Source organism: Lepidothrix coronata, unplaced genomic scaffold (genome assembly GCF_001604755.1).
Source record: "Lepidothrix coronata isolate B3197 unplaced genomic scaffold, Lepidothrix_coronata-1.0 Scaffold91, whole genome shotgun sequence".
Taxonomy (NCBI): domain Eukaryota; kingdom Metazoa; phylum Chordata; class Aves; order Passeriformes; family Pipridae; genus Lepidothrix; species Lepidothrix coronata.
Genome location: NW_016690271.1, coordinates 910,396 through 925,300, shown reverse-complemented (window position 1 = coordinate 925,300; position 14,905 = coordinate 910,396). Strand labels below are relative to the sequence as shown.

The 14,905-nt window shown below is 56.3% G+C and overlaps 2 protein-coding genes and 1 long non-coding RNA gene across 8 annotated transcripts; 2 read left to right on the top strand and 1 right to left on the bottom strand.

The window, feature by feature from the left end:
• Positions 1-17: 17 nt before the first annotated feature.
• Positions 18-12,472, bottom strand: LOC108500528. Of its 6 annotated transcripts, none has more exons than XR_001875874.1 (7): positions 10,374-10,801; positions 9,091-9,267; positions 8,760-8,932; positions 7,915-8,030; positions 4,762-4,930; positions 3,893-4,038; positions 18-123 (listed from the first exon to the last, which is right to left on the bottom strand). It is a non-coding gene; the product is annotated as an uncharacterized LOC108500528 (long non-coding RNA). The 6 variants fall into 6 exon arrangements; XR_001875876.1 differs by lacking the exon at positions 18-123 and adding an exon at positions 3,330-3,777; XR_001875875.1 differs by lacking the exon at positions 18-123 and adding an exon at positions 3,330-3,624.
• On the top strand, positions 54-7,711 carry LOC108500525 (multidrug and toxin extrusion protein 2-like). The gene is made up of 16 exons (XM_017821510.1): positions 54-102; positions 558-626; positions 986-1,134; positions 1,295-1,337; positions 1,997-2,041; positions 2,467-2,564; positions 2,800-2,897; positions 3,225-3,338; positions 3,564-3,631; positions 3,917-4,025; positions 4,416-4,491; positions 4,775-4,844; positions 5,440-5,572; positions 5,909-6,003; positions 6,259-6,340; positions 6,728-7,711. Exons 2-16 carry the CDS (start codon positions 618-620, stop codon positions 6,967-6,969), a joined length of 1,431 nt encoding a protein of 476 aa, XP_017676999.1. The 5' UTR covers positions 54-102; positions 558-617; the 3' UTR covers positions 6,970-7,711.
• On the top strand, positions 8,796-14,900 carry LOC108500523 (multidrug and toxin extrusion protein 1-like). Its single transcript, XM_017821507.1, has 17 exons — positions 8,796-9,023; positions 9,119-9,220; positions 9,404-9,472; positions 9,725-9,873; positions 9,978-10,020; positions 10,104-10,148; positions 10,527-10,624; positions 10,794-10,891; positions 11,434-11,547; positions 11,670-11,737; positions 12,000-12,108; positions 12,261-12,336; positions 12,415-12,484; positions 12,795-12,927; positions 13,291-13,385; positions 13,809-13,956; positions 14,357-14,900. The coding sequence occupies exons 1-17, from the start codon at positions 8,823-8,825 to the stop codon at positions 14,575-14,577; spliced, it is 1,839 nt and encodes a 612-aa protein (XP_017676996.1). The 5' UTR covers positions 8,796-8,822; the 3' UTR covers positions 14,578-14,900.
• Positions 14,901-14,905: the final 5 nt, after the last annotated feature.

Below are 14,905 nucleotides of genomic sequence, written 5' to 3'. Positions count from 1 at the left end.
TTCTTCTCCCAGCTGCTGGTGTTCCTGATCAATGTGGTCAGCTCCATCTTCTGTGGCCACCTGGGGAAAGCTGAGCTGGATGCCGCGTCACTGGCTGTGTCTGTACGTATCACTCCAATTCCCCTCGGATTTAAAACACACAAATTAGGTATTACAAAAAAAAAAAAAAGAAGAAAAAACCTCAAACCTGTAGGAACGTACATGTGAGGGCCCTGTGCATCAGCATAGCCTGATGCAATGCAGACATCACACCCACCAAAATATTCTTCCTTTTGCCCTGAGCACAGGCAGGAGAGGGGAGCTGAGCAGGCAGTTCTTGTGCCAGTGCAAGGCCAGCACCTGGGCTGGGAGCAGCACTGGTCCTTTAGATACTCACCCCTTCCTAGAGGATCCTTTTCCCCAGCAGAGGGGAGAAGAGTCTATTTAGTTAACAAGATTTGTTATTCTGGGAAATAGAGAAGGGCTGGAAACTTCCCAAAAACTTGTAGCAGAACTGTCTACCCACCCAGCTGGGAGGGACTCAGTGCTCTGGGCCAGAATCCCTGTCTCTCCTCCAGGTTATCAACGTGACAGGCATCTCCATCGGGTCTGGTTTAGCCTCAGCATGTGACACCCTGATGACCCAGGTCAGTGGCAGCTCCCCCTTTCCTGTGCCTGATGGGGTTTACCTAGTGCTGTCTCACCTCCTGTGCAGTGTGATCTGGGCACAAAGAGCAGGGGGGTGGCAGCTTCCAGACAGAACAGGGTTACAGACACCCTGGCTGGAGCCTGCTCCCTCCTTGGAGCTCCCTCAGGGAGCCCTGGGTCCCTTTGGGTAGCAAAGGGATGTGCAATCCACCTGAAGGCCAGTGACACCCAACCAGCCTGGCATTCACCGCTGCAGGACGTGGGAAATGCATTTAATCAGCCTGTTGTTGCTTAAGAGTTTGCCCAGACCCTTTGGCTCCCTGAGACCCCCACCTTGGTCCTCTCTCTCCTTGCTCAGACGTATGGCAGCAAGAACCTGAAGCAGGTGGGCACCATCCTGCAGCGGGGCATCCTCATCCTGCTGCTGTGCTGCTTCCCTTGCTGGGCACTCTTCGTCAACACTGAGCAAATCCTCCTGCTCATCCGACAGGACCCCGAGGTCTCCAGGTCAGGGGTGAGATCCAGCCCTTCTGGATCGGGGCTTTTTGCTGTGGGTGGGTTGCTCTGTAGTGTTGAAATCAAGCCTCTCTGAAGCTTGAGCACAATGCTGTTTGGCTTGGCTCTTGCTTTGCTGTAATACTAACTGGGGAAACAACTCTCTTTCCAGGTTAACTCAGGTCTACGTGATGATCTTTTTTCCAGCACTTCCTGTAAGTCTCTGCTAAAGCTGTTAGAAGCTCTGTGTCCCTTAGTAACATGAAGGAAAGGAGGGAGGGCCTTTGTTGTGTGGCTCACAGGGCAGGTTTAGGGGTTTACAGTGTGTCCCTTGACTTTGTGCCTTAACAGATGTGCATTGGCCAGCAGCTGCTGGACCAGCAAACACGATCTTCCTGTGCAAAGGCTTTTGCTGTGGCCACACAAGTGGTGGTGGACATTGGAACCTGGGGCTCCAGGCTCACTCTTAGCTCCAAAATGAAGGCTAGAGCTTGCTGTTCACACACTCACAGCTGCTGGGCTCCAGCTGGTTACTCCGACTTCTCTAAGGCAGGGAACAGTACCCCTGTGGAATAAGGGTCTGTAGGTTTATCCTTTCTTCTAAGCTTTCCAAGCTTTCTCAGGCTGATGGGGAAGCATAGGAGATTTCCCATTTGGAGACTGATCTCTCTTCCCAGGGGGAATCGGAGGTGTCTTCTGTTACTCTTTTGGGTGCAGTGCTGGCAGGTGCCACACTTCAGACAGAGCACAGGAACGGGGTGTCAGGAAGGTGCTGGCTGGGGCACCCCAAAAAGGTGGTGGGAGGACTGGTCTGTCAGTGTTTGAGGGTTGTTGAACCACGGTCTGATGATGAACTGAATCCTGACTCTTGCAGGCGGCGTTTCTGTACCAGCTGCTGACAAGATATTTACTAAGTCAGGTATTGTATAACCAGCCAGTTCTGGGCTGTACATTAAAGGTATTCCCAGGAACATGGATAAAGTTGGGGATCTGAGTTCATCCTGTTCTTGGGAGAGCTGGGCTGAGCAATGTGCGATGCATAGCCCCCCAGCTGGCCCTGGGAGAGCTCATAGGAACCACCCTTAGCTGGCTCCATTTCCCTATGGCTACTTCCCAACTCTGTTTTATGGGTTGCACCAGCTCCTAAGCCCTGCATGTCACCTTCTGCATGTCACCTTCTGCATGTCACCTTCTGCATGTCTAACACAGCCCAGCCTTACCTGGAACAGGAGCTGCCTTCTTGGCTTTCTCCTTGGGCACTGCTGAAGTTCTCCCTTGTGTTCACTGGATGGGGCTTGGGCAGCACTAGGGAATCAAACTCCAAAGTCCCTCCTTGGCTTCCAGGAGATCATTCTGCCTCAGGTGTTGACCGGGATTGCAGCCAACATCCTCAACGTGGCCATGAACGCCTTCTTCCTCTATGCACTGAAGCTGGGCATGGTGTAAGTGTGAGCAGGGGTGGTCACAGTCTCTCTCTGTGTGCTCAGGGCTGGGGGGGTGTCCTGGGTGCCCAGTTCTGCCACCCTCTGCCCCTAGACAACCAGCCTGCAAAGATGAGGCTGGAGGGAGCAAGGCTTGTGTGGTACAAGGCTTGAGCAAGACCCACTGGGTCTCTCCTGCTGTAGCTGAGGAGATTGGGAAGGATGTCACTTGTAACTTGCCTATCTCTCTCTGCAGGGGCTCTGCTTGGGCTAACACTGTTTCTCAGTACACTCAGACCATCCTCCTCTTCCTTTACGTGTGGTGGAAGAAGATCCATGTGAAGACCTGGGGAGGTACTGTTATAGTTTAATCCTTCAGAATACCAATGTCTGACCCTGGGAATTTGGCACTGTCACCAGCATCTGACAAAGGGATTGTCATCCCCTCACAGTGGGAAGATGCTGAAGTCATGTCCTCGAGGCCGTTACTGTAGCTCCAAATACATTCTTGTTGAACATCCTGTCTCAGGAATGCAGCATGGCACAGCAGAAATCCTAGGCAGGTGTCCTGTGAGCTGCAGTGATGGTTGTCCTCTGAGAGTGTCCAGAAGAGCATATGGTTCCCCTTTGGGGATGGAGAGGGAGAACATGTGTTCATTTTGCTTCACGTCCTCATTGCAGGTTGGAGCAGGGACTGCCTCCTGGACTGGGGCTCCTTCATCTGGCTGGCAGTGCCCAGCATGATCATGATATGCATTGAGTGGTGGACCTTTGAGATTGGGAGCTTCTTGGCTGGTGAGTCCAAATCCTCTTTTCCTGTGGTTCAACAGGCTGCCTTACAGCTGTACCTGCTCTGGTGGCTGCTTCTTGACTGTGTCCCCAGAGCTCCTCCTGCCAGCAGCTTCCTCACCTACAGGACCGGGTCTGCAGGACACTGCAGGTGTTCCCATCCATTCAGTGGGAACTCTGTAGTCACTGCCTCCTTGTCAGCAAACAAAGGAGGTGATGAATCTTTTCCAGGGCTGCTCAGTGTGGTGGAGCTGGGTGCACAGACCGTCATCTACGAGCTCGCCGGTGCCGCCTACATGGTAAGGGCTGGGTGTAGGAAACCCCAAACAGCCTGGGAACAGCCCCCAAACAGTGGCTCTGTGGTCAATCTGAGGTGGGAACAGGGGACAGTACCAGGCAGGTGATGCCTCTCAGACCTGCCACAGCAGCTGCACATCCAGGTGTGCTGCAGATGGAAAATCCCTTTACTGCAGCCATGCCAGTTTGTCCCAAATTCCTCTCTGGAGAAGAAAAAAATTGCTGCAGGCTCTGTTGTCACTGCAGGCTCTCCTGCCACTCACCTCCTCTTGTCTCCTGCTGCTCAGGTGCCTCTGGGCATCAGCGTGGCTGCGGGTGTCAGGGTGGGCAATGCCTTGGGATCGGGGGATGCGGTGCAAGCCAAGACCTCCTGCATCACTGCACTGCTGTGCACAGGTGAGCTCAGGTCCTGCAGAGGGGAATGAAGGGCAATTATCAGCAAATAGTTGAGTTCTCACAGGGCTGGGGACCCCCCATAGGAACCCAAACCCCACTTGGTTGGACCTCTCAGGCAAGGCAAGATCCTGACTGCTCTTTTCTTTTACGAGCCTGGTGCAAAGGCTTTGGTATTTAAAACTGCAATTTAGCGTTCTGCCCTCCCCCTCCAGAAGGCAGAGGGAGTATCTGGGGAGAGCTTGAGGAAAACAGCCTTGTCCTCTGCTGCAGTATCACTTGGAGGTCAGCCAAGTCCAATCCCCATCACACAAAGCCTTTGAGGTCTGGGCCTGGATCGGGAGCAGGACATGCTGCCCTTGAAACAATGTGACTATTTCTTTTTCTTCTCAGGAGTTATTGCTGTGTTGGTTGCAACGTTACTGGGATGCCTAAGGGGCGTGGTGGGATACATCTTCACCAATGACAAGTGCGTTAACAGCTTTCTCTCGAGTATTATCACCTTCTTGGAGGGTGTTATTTATATCCCAGAAGCTGCTGACAGATAAGAGTTCATAAACCCCCACCTGGCAAACATGTTCCCAAAGGTTCCTCCCCGTTTCCTGGAAGCACAGAGGTTTCTGGCACTGGGGTGCTACCCTGGTAGCAGGCTGGGATCAGGGAACTGTTATCAGCCTTTGCAGCTGGCTGAGGGAGATATGTGGGAACCTTGGTGCTGCTTGCCCTGATCAGTACATACATCTTCCCAACAGGGAGATCGTTAACTTGGTGTCCAAAGTGATGCTCATTTTTGCTCCATTCCACTTCCTTGATGCGACAGCAGTGAGTATTCCAGCGTGTGGAGTGATTCCTCCCTGCAGGCTGGGGTGCCGTGGAGGGTGCAAAGCTGCCTGTAGCTCACTGTAGACCTGTTAAAGCGATGCAGAGAAGCCAACTGATAAGCTGTCAAGGCAGCTGATTGTGGTACCTCGGTGTCCCCTGTGCTTGTAGTTGTCCCTTGGCATCGCTGCAAACAACCCAATTTTTCCTCCTCTTTTCCCCTGGCAAGGCTCCAGATTTTTACTGGCTTATCAAAGCAGCACAAGTGAGCAGCTGGGTGTTCAGAGATAGTGTGCTTCCAGCATATTGGCAGTGCTCATAAACTCATTAGGTAGTAATTTTGACCTGTTTCCTCCTGTTGTGTCCTGGGGAGAGGGACCTGGGCAGCATGGGAAGCTCTGTGGGATCCGCTGGTGGTGCCTGTTGGTGTCGGCAGCTGGAGCAACAGGAGCCCCACACTGTGTGCTCCAGGACGTGGCTTTGCTCCCTCCTGGCTTTGCAGTTCAGTGCTGTGGGTTCCCCTGTTCCCAGGGCTGTGCCAGGCCCCGGGTCTGCTGTGGTGGTACCTGACAGGGATCCCTTTGCTCGCCCTTCTTAGGCGACCTGCGGGGGAGTGCTGCGGGGCACCGGGAAGCAGAAGCTGGGTGCCATCGCCAACACCGTCGGATATTACACCCTGGGCCTGCCCATCGGCGTCTCACTGATGTTTGCAGCCAAGATGGGGGTGTTGGGTACGTGTGTCCTCCACCTGGCACTGGATGACCTGCCGTGAGCAAAGGCCCAGCCCTGGAACTTGTGCCGGGATCTTCCTGTGGATCAGTGGGGCTGGATTGCACATTGGTGTGTTTGGGGCAGGCGCTGAGACCCCCCATCAAATGGGGGCTGAGATGTCCCAGTAAATCCAGGCTTGCTCCCAGCTCCCCTAGGAGCTGTTTCCTTTCCCATTGAGACTGGGTTGGACATGGGGCAATTCTCTGACCCCACTGAGGTCCCTGGGCTTTGTAGCAGTAGCTGACAAAGGCAAGTTTTTCTTGAGCCCTCCCTGAAGTAACTTTCCATTGCTGCAGGTCTGTGGGTTGGGATGATCGTTTGCGTCTCTGTGCAAGCCTTCTCCTTCTTGGCTTTTGTCATCCGCATGGATTGGAAGAAAGCTGCAGAGGAGGTGAGACTTGTGCTTCTCTCTGGTAACACTTGAAAGGTGCTGGGTGAGTTCCTGTCCCAGTACAATGCAACAGCCCCCTGTCCCAGTACAATGCAACAGCCCTCTGGGAGGAGGTAGAAGTGAACTGGGATCTGTTCTTCTGTAGCAGAGGAGCAATTTGGTGCTGAGCATGCTTGTCTTGGGAGACTGGAGAGTTTTCTGGGCTGGGCAGGACACCCTTGCCCTGAGAAGAGCAACTCTTCCCTGTGTTTTTAGGCTCAAGTCCGAACTGGAACAAAAATACAACTGGAAGATGTGAACTCCAATGGCACAGCTGCTAACACAACATCTGCTGTGGGTATGTAACCAGGCCTGACACCGAGGTGGGAGCCCAAATTCTCCACCCAACCCCTTCCTTTCCTTCCCAGTCATGGCAGCCGTGTCTGTCCTGCAGGCTCAGATGGCTGGAAAGAGCACAGTGCCCGGTGCTGGTCCCAGGTCTGCCCTTAGTGACAGCATACAAGATACTCTGTCACCGTGCTGGCTGCTCCAGGGAAGAGCCTGGGCTGCCAACCCATGTCTGCCTCACCTGGGGGCAGCTGCCACTTTGCTGGGGCATATCCTAGTGTCCCAAGCTTTGGGAAAGGACGCCCAGGACTGTTACTGGCTCTTGTGTAGCATCAGGCTGGAAGCCCCTGACTTGGCAGCTCAGCTTCCCTGCAGCACTGGCCTCTCTGTCACACAGATTACACCTCTGTTGACACGGACACCGTGGACACCGTGGCCTTGCCTGAAAGCATCGTGGTGGATGAGAGGGAACCTGACCACGAGCTCATCACACAGGAGGAGCCCGTTGTTGTTCTTGTCCCTGCTCCTGGTGCCATGACGTGGAGGGCCCTGATCCTCCGCCGTGTGCTGGCTGCTGCTGCTGCTGTGGCTGTCCTGCTGGTGGGCATCCTGGTCCGGCTCCTGACTGGCAATGGCTAGAGCCAGTGACACTGGGGAGGGTGCACAGAGCAGGAGGGCACGTGGTGATGTCTCAGGAGGATGGTGGGGGGAAGGAATTCCCCCTCGCTTCTTTACAAAAAGTCCCTTTGCTCAGCTTCTGGTTAACTCACAATGTTTTGTCCCACAGTCAGAGTTCTTAGAGGGGGTGAAGATGTGGCACTTGGGAAAAAAAGTGCTTGAGAGCTGGTTCCTCTCCTGCGTTGCACTGGGATGTCACTCGTGATAGGCGGGAGCATATCCCGGGGCTGACCCTGGGAGGAGACAGGGTCCTTTTCCTGCTGCCTTGCCCCCTGAGGGCATTTGTCCATATCATTTGCTAATGGCAGGGGCTCCTGCTGCCCATAGCACATTTCCTGGCCTGTGCCAGCATCTTGCCGTGGCAGAGCCCACTTGCAGCTGCTGTGGCAGCGCAGGGCAAGGTGGATTCAGCTGGAAGATGTCTGGCTGCCATTTGGGTGCTGGCTGCTGGCCCCTGGCCCTGCTCCCCCTGTGGCGGGGCAGGCACAGGGCCTAAAGCAACTCTTCTTTGCACTTTTGTAAGGTGGGATTTTGATACAATAAAGTTTTCTGAGTAAATGTTGGGCTGTTTAATGTGGTGTGTGCATGACCCTGGTCATTGGCATGACTGTGCTGTTAAGAGGAAAGACATAGGTCTGGTTTGTGCAGCCTGACAAAGCCTTAGGCTTCTGGCCCTGAGGTTTGGGGCTGGCTCTGGGTATAGTGTTATCATTCTGCTCCCCTCGAGTACAAAAGCAGGGTTTGTGCTCCTCAATTGCTTTCTGCACTGTTGAGCACCAGGGAAGAGGGTGGATGTGTTGCACAGCCCTCCAGAACCACCAAAGAACTGCCATATGTCATAATGCAAACCCCCATCCCTGCCTGCCCTCAGCACTGGGTCCCTCCGGCCCTGTCCCAGGCTCTTACCTGCAGCTGAGTGACTGAGACGTGGCACATGCTGGGCCCTTGGAGGTAAATCCCGTGTAGAGCAGATGAATGGCACCTCCCTGTCACCCTGGTTCGGGGTGCTGGTTACCTGTGGGCTGGGAATGAAAAGATGTGATGTAAACGAGCTTGAAACTGCCATCATCCCCAACACCCAGGGCCTCTGCCCAGCTGTGGGAGGTTGTGGCAGACTCTGCCTTGCTCAGAATCCCGTGAGGTTTGGGATGGGAGGTCTCGCTCTGCCCCATGAGCTACCCCAGCCCACCTCCCGCTCCCTGCAGGAGCAGGTCTAAGCTGCAGAGCAGCTCCCTCTGCCTGCCTCCCCCGTGGGCCAAGGACACTATATTTGGCCTGGGGGAGCTGTGCCAGTGAAACCCGACACGGTGGGGCTGTGCCAGGCCGACAGCTGGAGCCAAGGGGGCCGGCTTGTCTTGGTCACTGTGATGAGAGGGGCCGAGACAGGCAGCGGCCCCACCACTGCCGGCAGCAGCTCACCAGAGACCACACACAGATCCAAGAATCCTCCATCGCTGCTGGAAGAGGAAGACAACCCTCCACCCCACTGGCCGGCAGAGCTGTGGTGAAGCAGGAGAGAGGTACGAGGGCTTGCAGGGCAGATTTGGGATGGCTCAGCCCCTATGCTGGCTCAGGGCAGGCAGTAAGTGCCTTGCCGGGCTCCACTGCACTGCCAGGACCCTCACTGGGCTCCCCAGCTCCGTGCCCTGCCCTGACCCACTGCCCACACTTCCCATCAGCAGCAGGGAACGTGTGGTCGGATCATCCGGCCCCGGCTGAAGTTCACCCCACCGTGGTTACACATTGCTCACCCCACCGTGGTTTAACAGAGCGCGGAGAGAGGGGTTGTTCCACTCCCCTGGCAGAGCAGCAGCATGAAGCCGGAGAACCTTCCTGAGGAGAATGGCAGCACGAAGACAGAGAACCTCCCCGAGGAGAATGGTGAGGCAGTGGCCGCTGGCCAGGACAATCTCACACCCGGGAGCTGCGAGAAGAAACGCCACTGGATTCAGCGCCTGGTCCCAGATAACTTCTGGGAGGACGTGAAGAAGCTGCTGGTGCTGGCAGGGCCGCTGGTAAGGACCCGGGAGGAGAGACACCCCCCCCCCAGCACAACCACCCCTGCTCACCTCCATCACTAACCTTCGCCTCTCCTCTCCTCTGTGCTTAGATCCTGATCCAGCTGCTGATCTTCCTGATACACCTCGTTAGCTCCATATTCTGTGGCCACCTGGGCAAGGTTGAGCTGGCCTCCGTCACGCTGGCCATCGCTGTAAGCATTCCCAGTGCCAGGCACGAGCTCCCCCCGGCCCGCTGGCGCTGGGATGGGATAAAGGAATGGCAGCAGAAAAGGACAGGAGATTTCAGATTGCCACTCTTCCTTTTAACCCCTCTCCCTACCTGAAAGTCTTAAATGCTCACCCTCACTCTTTGTTCTCTTGACTCCCGTTCCCAGGTTATAAATGTTACTGCCATCTCTGTAGGTTATGGTCTGACTTCAGCATGTGACACCTTGATATCACAGGTGGGTAAGACATGCTGACACTTGTCTTGGGAACACGGGGATTTCCAGCATCAGCTGATGATGCCCCATGGAGCCCTGGCTGCTCCTGCGAGCTGGGAAAGCTTGTCCCTAGGTAGCAATCCCATAACAGGGAGATCCATGCTCCAAATCCTTCCTGGGTGGTCTTCAGGGTGGTCACGGCTGCTCTGTGCTCTGTGGGGTCCCTATCCCCCAGCACCAGCTGACTTTACCACTGCCCTCTGCGCCTTGCAGACCTACGGCAGCAAGAACCTGCTGCGGGTGGGGGTGATCCTGCAGCGTGCCACCATCATCATCCTCCTCTGCTGCTTCCCTTGTTGTGCCATCCTCATCAACATCGAGCAGTTAATGCTCCTCATCCGGCAGGACCCCGAGGTCTCCAGGTGAGGTGGTCCCATGGCCCCTTGTCCCTCCCCAGCATGATGGGGCTGAGAGGAGGGTGGCCATGGCCCTGCCCCTCCCTAACCCTGCCTCTGTGTGCCTCCAGGTTAACCCAGCACTATGTGATGGCCTTTGTCCCTGCTCTCCCGGTGAGTCCCTGTGGGCACCCTGGATGCCTTCCCACTCCTACTGCTCAGCACTGGCTCACCTCATCCACCGATTTCCTTTGCAGGCAGTTTTTCTGTATAACCTGGAGACAAGATACCTGCAGAACCAGGTAGGTCCTGAAGTCCTCACACCCAGGAAGGGTCAGCCCCGGCTCAGTGCTCCCTTCCACCATGAACCCAGGGTTTCCATGCTCACCATTCCCGGCAACAAGGCAGCATTTGTCCCCACCCCTGCCCAGGTGCCCCAAAACAGCTCTAACCCCGTAGATCACCCCACCCCACAGCCAGGTGTATCCATCCACCTCCCTTCATACTTCCCCACATCAGGGATTTACCTCCAACACATTCGTTTTCCAAGCAGGCAACGTCACTGGAAGTTTATTTTCTGCCTGGGAAAGGCGCTGAGCCCAGGGGCTGGTGGGTACCTTCACACCTCCCTCCCGGAGCCTTTGTGAAGACACCGTAGTCCCGTCCCCTCTTCTTTGCAGATGATCATGTGGCCGCTGGTGCTGAGTGGGGTCATCGGCAACATCGTCAATGTGGCTGCAAACTGCATCTTCCTCTACGTGTTCCACTTCGGCATCACGTGAGTTGCACCTGTGTCCCACGGAGGGGACAACGCGGCACCTGGCAACGGCAAGGGAACACCGAGCATCTGCTGCTCAGAGGGGCATGGCAGGACGTCATGTCTCAGCACCCTGAGGCCAGGGAGGCTTAAGCAGGATGGAGACAGACCTTTCTCACTTCCTCTGCAGGGGCTCTGCCTGGTCCAACACAGTTGCTCAGTACTCGCAAGCCATTTTCTTGTTCCTGTACATCATAGGCAGGAAACTCCACGTGAAGACCTGGGGAGGTGAGGGCATCCCCCCTGTTCCCTCTGGTTCACGCTTTACCCAGGTGTCCATAAAACTTCCACCACTTCTATCAAGCATTCCTGATGGAAGACAAACTCTGTTTGTCCCGATGGTGAAATATTAACCCCAGCCCCACACGCCCCGGGTACCACGGAGCTGCTTCGGTGGCAGCACGTCATGCACGAGCGCTGGCAGGGTCCGTGCCGGGCACTAAACATTAATTCTGGAGAAATGAAACTTCCTGCTGAGGCTTTCAAGGGTTCAGCCCCAAAGCCGGATGAGCACAGACGTAAGCACGAGGTTGCCCTTAGACACTCTGCTCTGGGAGGGATGGGCTGAGGGTTGTGCTGCCCTGTGGCCCACAGGACAACATCGGAGAGCACGTAGGTGGAGCTCTGCTGCTAGAGGTCCTGTGGAGCTGAGGAGCATTGCCCTGGTGGCTGTGAACAGGAATGGCACCTCTAGCTGCCTCGGGTGCTCTCCAGGGTGTAACACATGTCCAGTCTGGTCATCCATCAGGTGATGTTTCTCCTCTCTGCAGGCTGGTCCAGCGAGTGCCTGCTAGAGTGGGACAGCTTCACCTCCCTGGCCATCCCCAGCATGCTCATGATGTGCATTGAGTGGTGGACCTATGAAATCGGGAGCTTCTTGATAGGTCAGTGGAGAGAGGAGCTGCCAGGAGATGACCCAGAGCAGCAGCTGCAGCAGCTGCAGGGGCTGAGAGCAGCTCTCCCCTGGGCACCCACAGCCAGCACTGACCCCCTTCCTCTCCCCCAGGCCTGCTGAGCGTTGTCGAACTCTCCGCCCAGTCCATCATCTATGAGGTGTCTGTCGTTGCTTTCATGGTAAGGACTGGGGTTATTATTACAGATCGGGGTTCCATAGAGACCGTCCCGAGATAGGCACCCAGCAAAAATCAGCTCCAGCAAACCTCCATCTTCCCCCTCTGCACTTAAGCCTCTCCCTGCTCCTGCCTATCCCTCCTACAGAGATGCCTCAAATCAAATCCTGAACTCCGTCCCCCTCTCTGCTGGGTTGTTACTCCACTGTCACTGTGACAGCCCAGTTACCCAGACACACACACGAGCCTCAGCCCTGTGGTTGCAGATCCCCCTGGGGCTCGGCACAGCTGCCAGTGTGCAGGTGGGGAATGCTCTGGGTGCTGGAGACTTTGAGACAGCCAAGAGATCCTCCACCACCAGCCTGCTCTGCACAGGTCAGTCCATGACACACTGGGAAGCCTCTGCCTCTGGGCTCCTTCCAGGCAGAGCAGGGGCAGGGAGCATTTGCCACTTCTCCCACTTCTCTCTCCCTTCAGCAGTTCTGCATCATGGCCAGGCTGGGCTCAGCACTTTGCTCTGTTTCCAGGGGCGTTCTGCATAGCCGTGGGGATCATTTTAGCCTCCACGAAGAACGTGCTGGGATACATCTTCACCAAGGACAAGTGAGTGCCCCCGGCTCCTGGCCTCGGTGCACGGAGGTCAGTTCCCAAAAGTGATCATTACCTTGTCTCTGTCCCCAGGGAGATCGTTGACTTGGTGGCATGGGTCATGCCTGTCTACGTTGTCTTCCACTTGTTTGAAGCCACGACTGTAAGTTCCAGGGAATACTGCTGTTTTCCATAGGGCACCTCGGTGCTGAGCAATAGCATCGTGGTCGGTGGGTCGAGGGTCCCTCAGGCTGCAGGTGAGCACTGGTGCCCACACCAGGACCCTGCAGGGATCCCAGGATCATCCCTTAGAAAATACAGAGTGTATAAAGAGATGGTGACCCACAGGACTGGCCAGGGACACAGAAATAAGGGGCAGAGGCGGGGAGCTGGTTCATCTACAGGAAGCAGCACAGCTCTGAATTCAGCCGAGTTGGCAGTCCCTGCCCCAGCCCCTCTCCCTCTCCCTGCAGGGTGCCTGTGGGGGGGTGCTCAGAGGCATCGGGAAGCAGAAGTTTGGAGCCATCCTGAACGCCGTGTGCTACTATGGTGTGGGCCTGCCCCTGGCAGCTGTGCTGCTCTTCGTGGCCAAGATCGGTGTCATAGGTACTGACCCCCGGGCACGCAGCTCTGCACGCCCCCAAATCCCCCACGGGTACATGCAGCTCCCCCCAGCTCCACTGATGGCTCACCATGACCCTGCCTCGGATCTGCCCTCCCTCGGATCTGCCTGGGGACAGGGCACGCTGGGCTGGGCTGGGCTGGCCCCTGCAACTGCTGAGAGCTTTTACTCGTACTGGGAAGAAGTAACTGCTGCCAGGTGTGCCAGGCAGCCCTGCAGCAGGCACCCATGACCACCCCATCCCTGTGTCCCTGCTGACCTTGGTGCCATCCCTGTCCTTGACCTGCTGTCCCGAGATGCTGTCTCCATTGGGTTTACCCCAGCTGACACTGGCGTGCCCTCTGCAGGCCTGTGGCTCAGCATGCTTGCCTGTGTCTTCATCCTCTGCACCTGCTTCATCATCTACATCTCCCGCATGGACTGGAAGAAAGCAGCCGAGAAGGTAACTCAGGCACTGCCAGTGCCGTGCCCTGCCAGCAGGAAGGTCCTCAGTGCCTTGGCTGTGATGGCACTGGGGTGAGACAGCAGCACGGGCTCAATCTCACGGCCTGCGCTGTCCTCCAGTGCCCCGAGCTAAACCCAGTGCTCCCATGACTCACATCCCAGTGTTCAGCTCCCTCCTGCACATGCACTCAGTGGCCTCAAGGTCTCCCTCTGTGCCCGCTGCCACTGCCTGGTGCCATGCTTGGCTGGGGGACATGAAGCACAGAGCACTCAGTCCTTCAGCCCTGAGCATCACCTTGTGCCCCAACAGCTCTGGGTCTCCCTGGACCTGAACCCCATAAGTGGCAGCACACTGCCTTTGCTCAGTGGGGATTCCCCACACCACGTGTCGCTGCCTAAACCCAGCACGTTCCCTCCCCAGGCTCAGCGCCGTGCAGGAGTGACCCAGCCACCACCTGAGGAGCCGAACCTGGGCCCTGAACCCTCCTGCAAGGAGCTTCCCCCTGATATGGGATCAGCTCCCCAGCCCCACACTTACCTCCCTGCCAGAGCGGTGTTGGGGAGTGTTGGTATGACCAGGAGCTGGGCATGGTGGGATGGGGGAGCTGGGCATTGTGTGCACTGAAGGGTTTGGGTCCAGAAAGTGTCCCCAGGGATTCACGTAAGTCAGGAACAAGCCCACAAAAGGGGGTGCAGTGCAGTGCTGGTGATGCCCTCAGTTACTGGGAGAACAGTAATTACAAGTGCGGGCTGGGGAGGGTGCAGGAGGCTGGTGGAGGGCCGACCTCCGAGCACCCTGGGCAGTTCTCACCTTGCAGACACCAGGTCCTACTGAAGCTCTGTTGAGAGCTGGAGATCTCCACACTCTGGGTTGTTTGTAACATGCTTTCAGACCTCTGACAAAACCCCCCCAAGAAACCCCTCAGTCTCCCCAAAGCCCCCAGAGACGCTGTCCCGTTCTCCTTGCAGCAGGAGTGGATGTGCAGAATGACGTCGTGCTCACAGGCATCACCAGGAGGGAGGGCTCGACGTACCAGCTGGAGCTCCAGGAAGCCACTTCTACCATCTCCTCTCGGGCCACCCCTGTGGTCACCAAGGGGCTGATCATCCGGCGTGGGCTGGCAGTGGCTGCAGCCATCGCTGTGCTCGCGCTCGGCATCGCCGTAAAACTGATGACCAGCAAACACTGACTCACAGCAGGGACTTTGGGGACTTGTTTTTGTGGTGAAAGCCCCTCCTGATGGACAGATGTTAAAAGCACAGACCAGCCAGCAAGAAAATTCAGCACTGGCCTGTCCCACAGAAGTCAAAGGGCCACCGACAGCGTTCGGCAGCATCTGCTCAGACATTGCTTGGGAACGGGCCCTGAGGCTGCTCCAACACCCAAAATGCTGCTCTAGGCTACCTGACACACACTGAGCGTGTGGGTGATCCCCTCCAGCCCATGCTCAGAGCCAACCAGAGCTGAGCACAGCCCAGCTCACATGACTGCTCTGTGAGAAATGCCCAATAAAGAAT

What these genes read in the sequence shown, in the direction of transcription:
- LOC108500525 (XM_017821510.1), top strand. An exon ending in CAAGATATTTACTAAGTCAG is followed by an intron (nt 2,042 to 2,466) that starts GTATTGTATAAC and finishes CTTGGCTTCCAG; the next exon opens with GAGATCATTCTGCCTCAGGT. An exon ending in GGAAGAAAGCTGCAGAGGAG is followed by an intron (nt 6,004 to 6,258) that starts GTGAGACTTGTG and finishes CTGTGTTTTTAG; the next exon opens with GCTCAAGTCCGAACTGGAAC.
- LOC108500523 (XM_017821507.1), top strand. Translation starts at nt 8,823, where the DNA reads ATGAAGCCGGAGAACCTTCCTGAGGAGAATGGCAGCACGAAGACAGAG. An exon ending in GTGACACCTTGATATCACAG is followed by an intron (nt 9,473 to 9,724) that starts GTGGGTAAGACA and finishes TGCGCCTTGCAG; the next exon opens with ACCTACGGCAGCAAGAACCT. An exon ending in ACTTGTTTGAAGCCACGACT is followed by an intron (nt 12,485 to 12,794) that starts GTAAGTTCCAGG and finishes CTCTCCCTGCAG; the next exon opens with GGTGCCTGTGGGGGGGTGCT.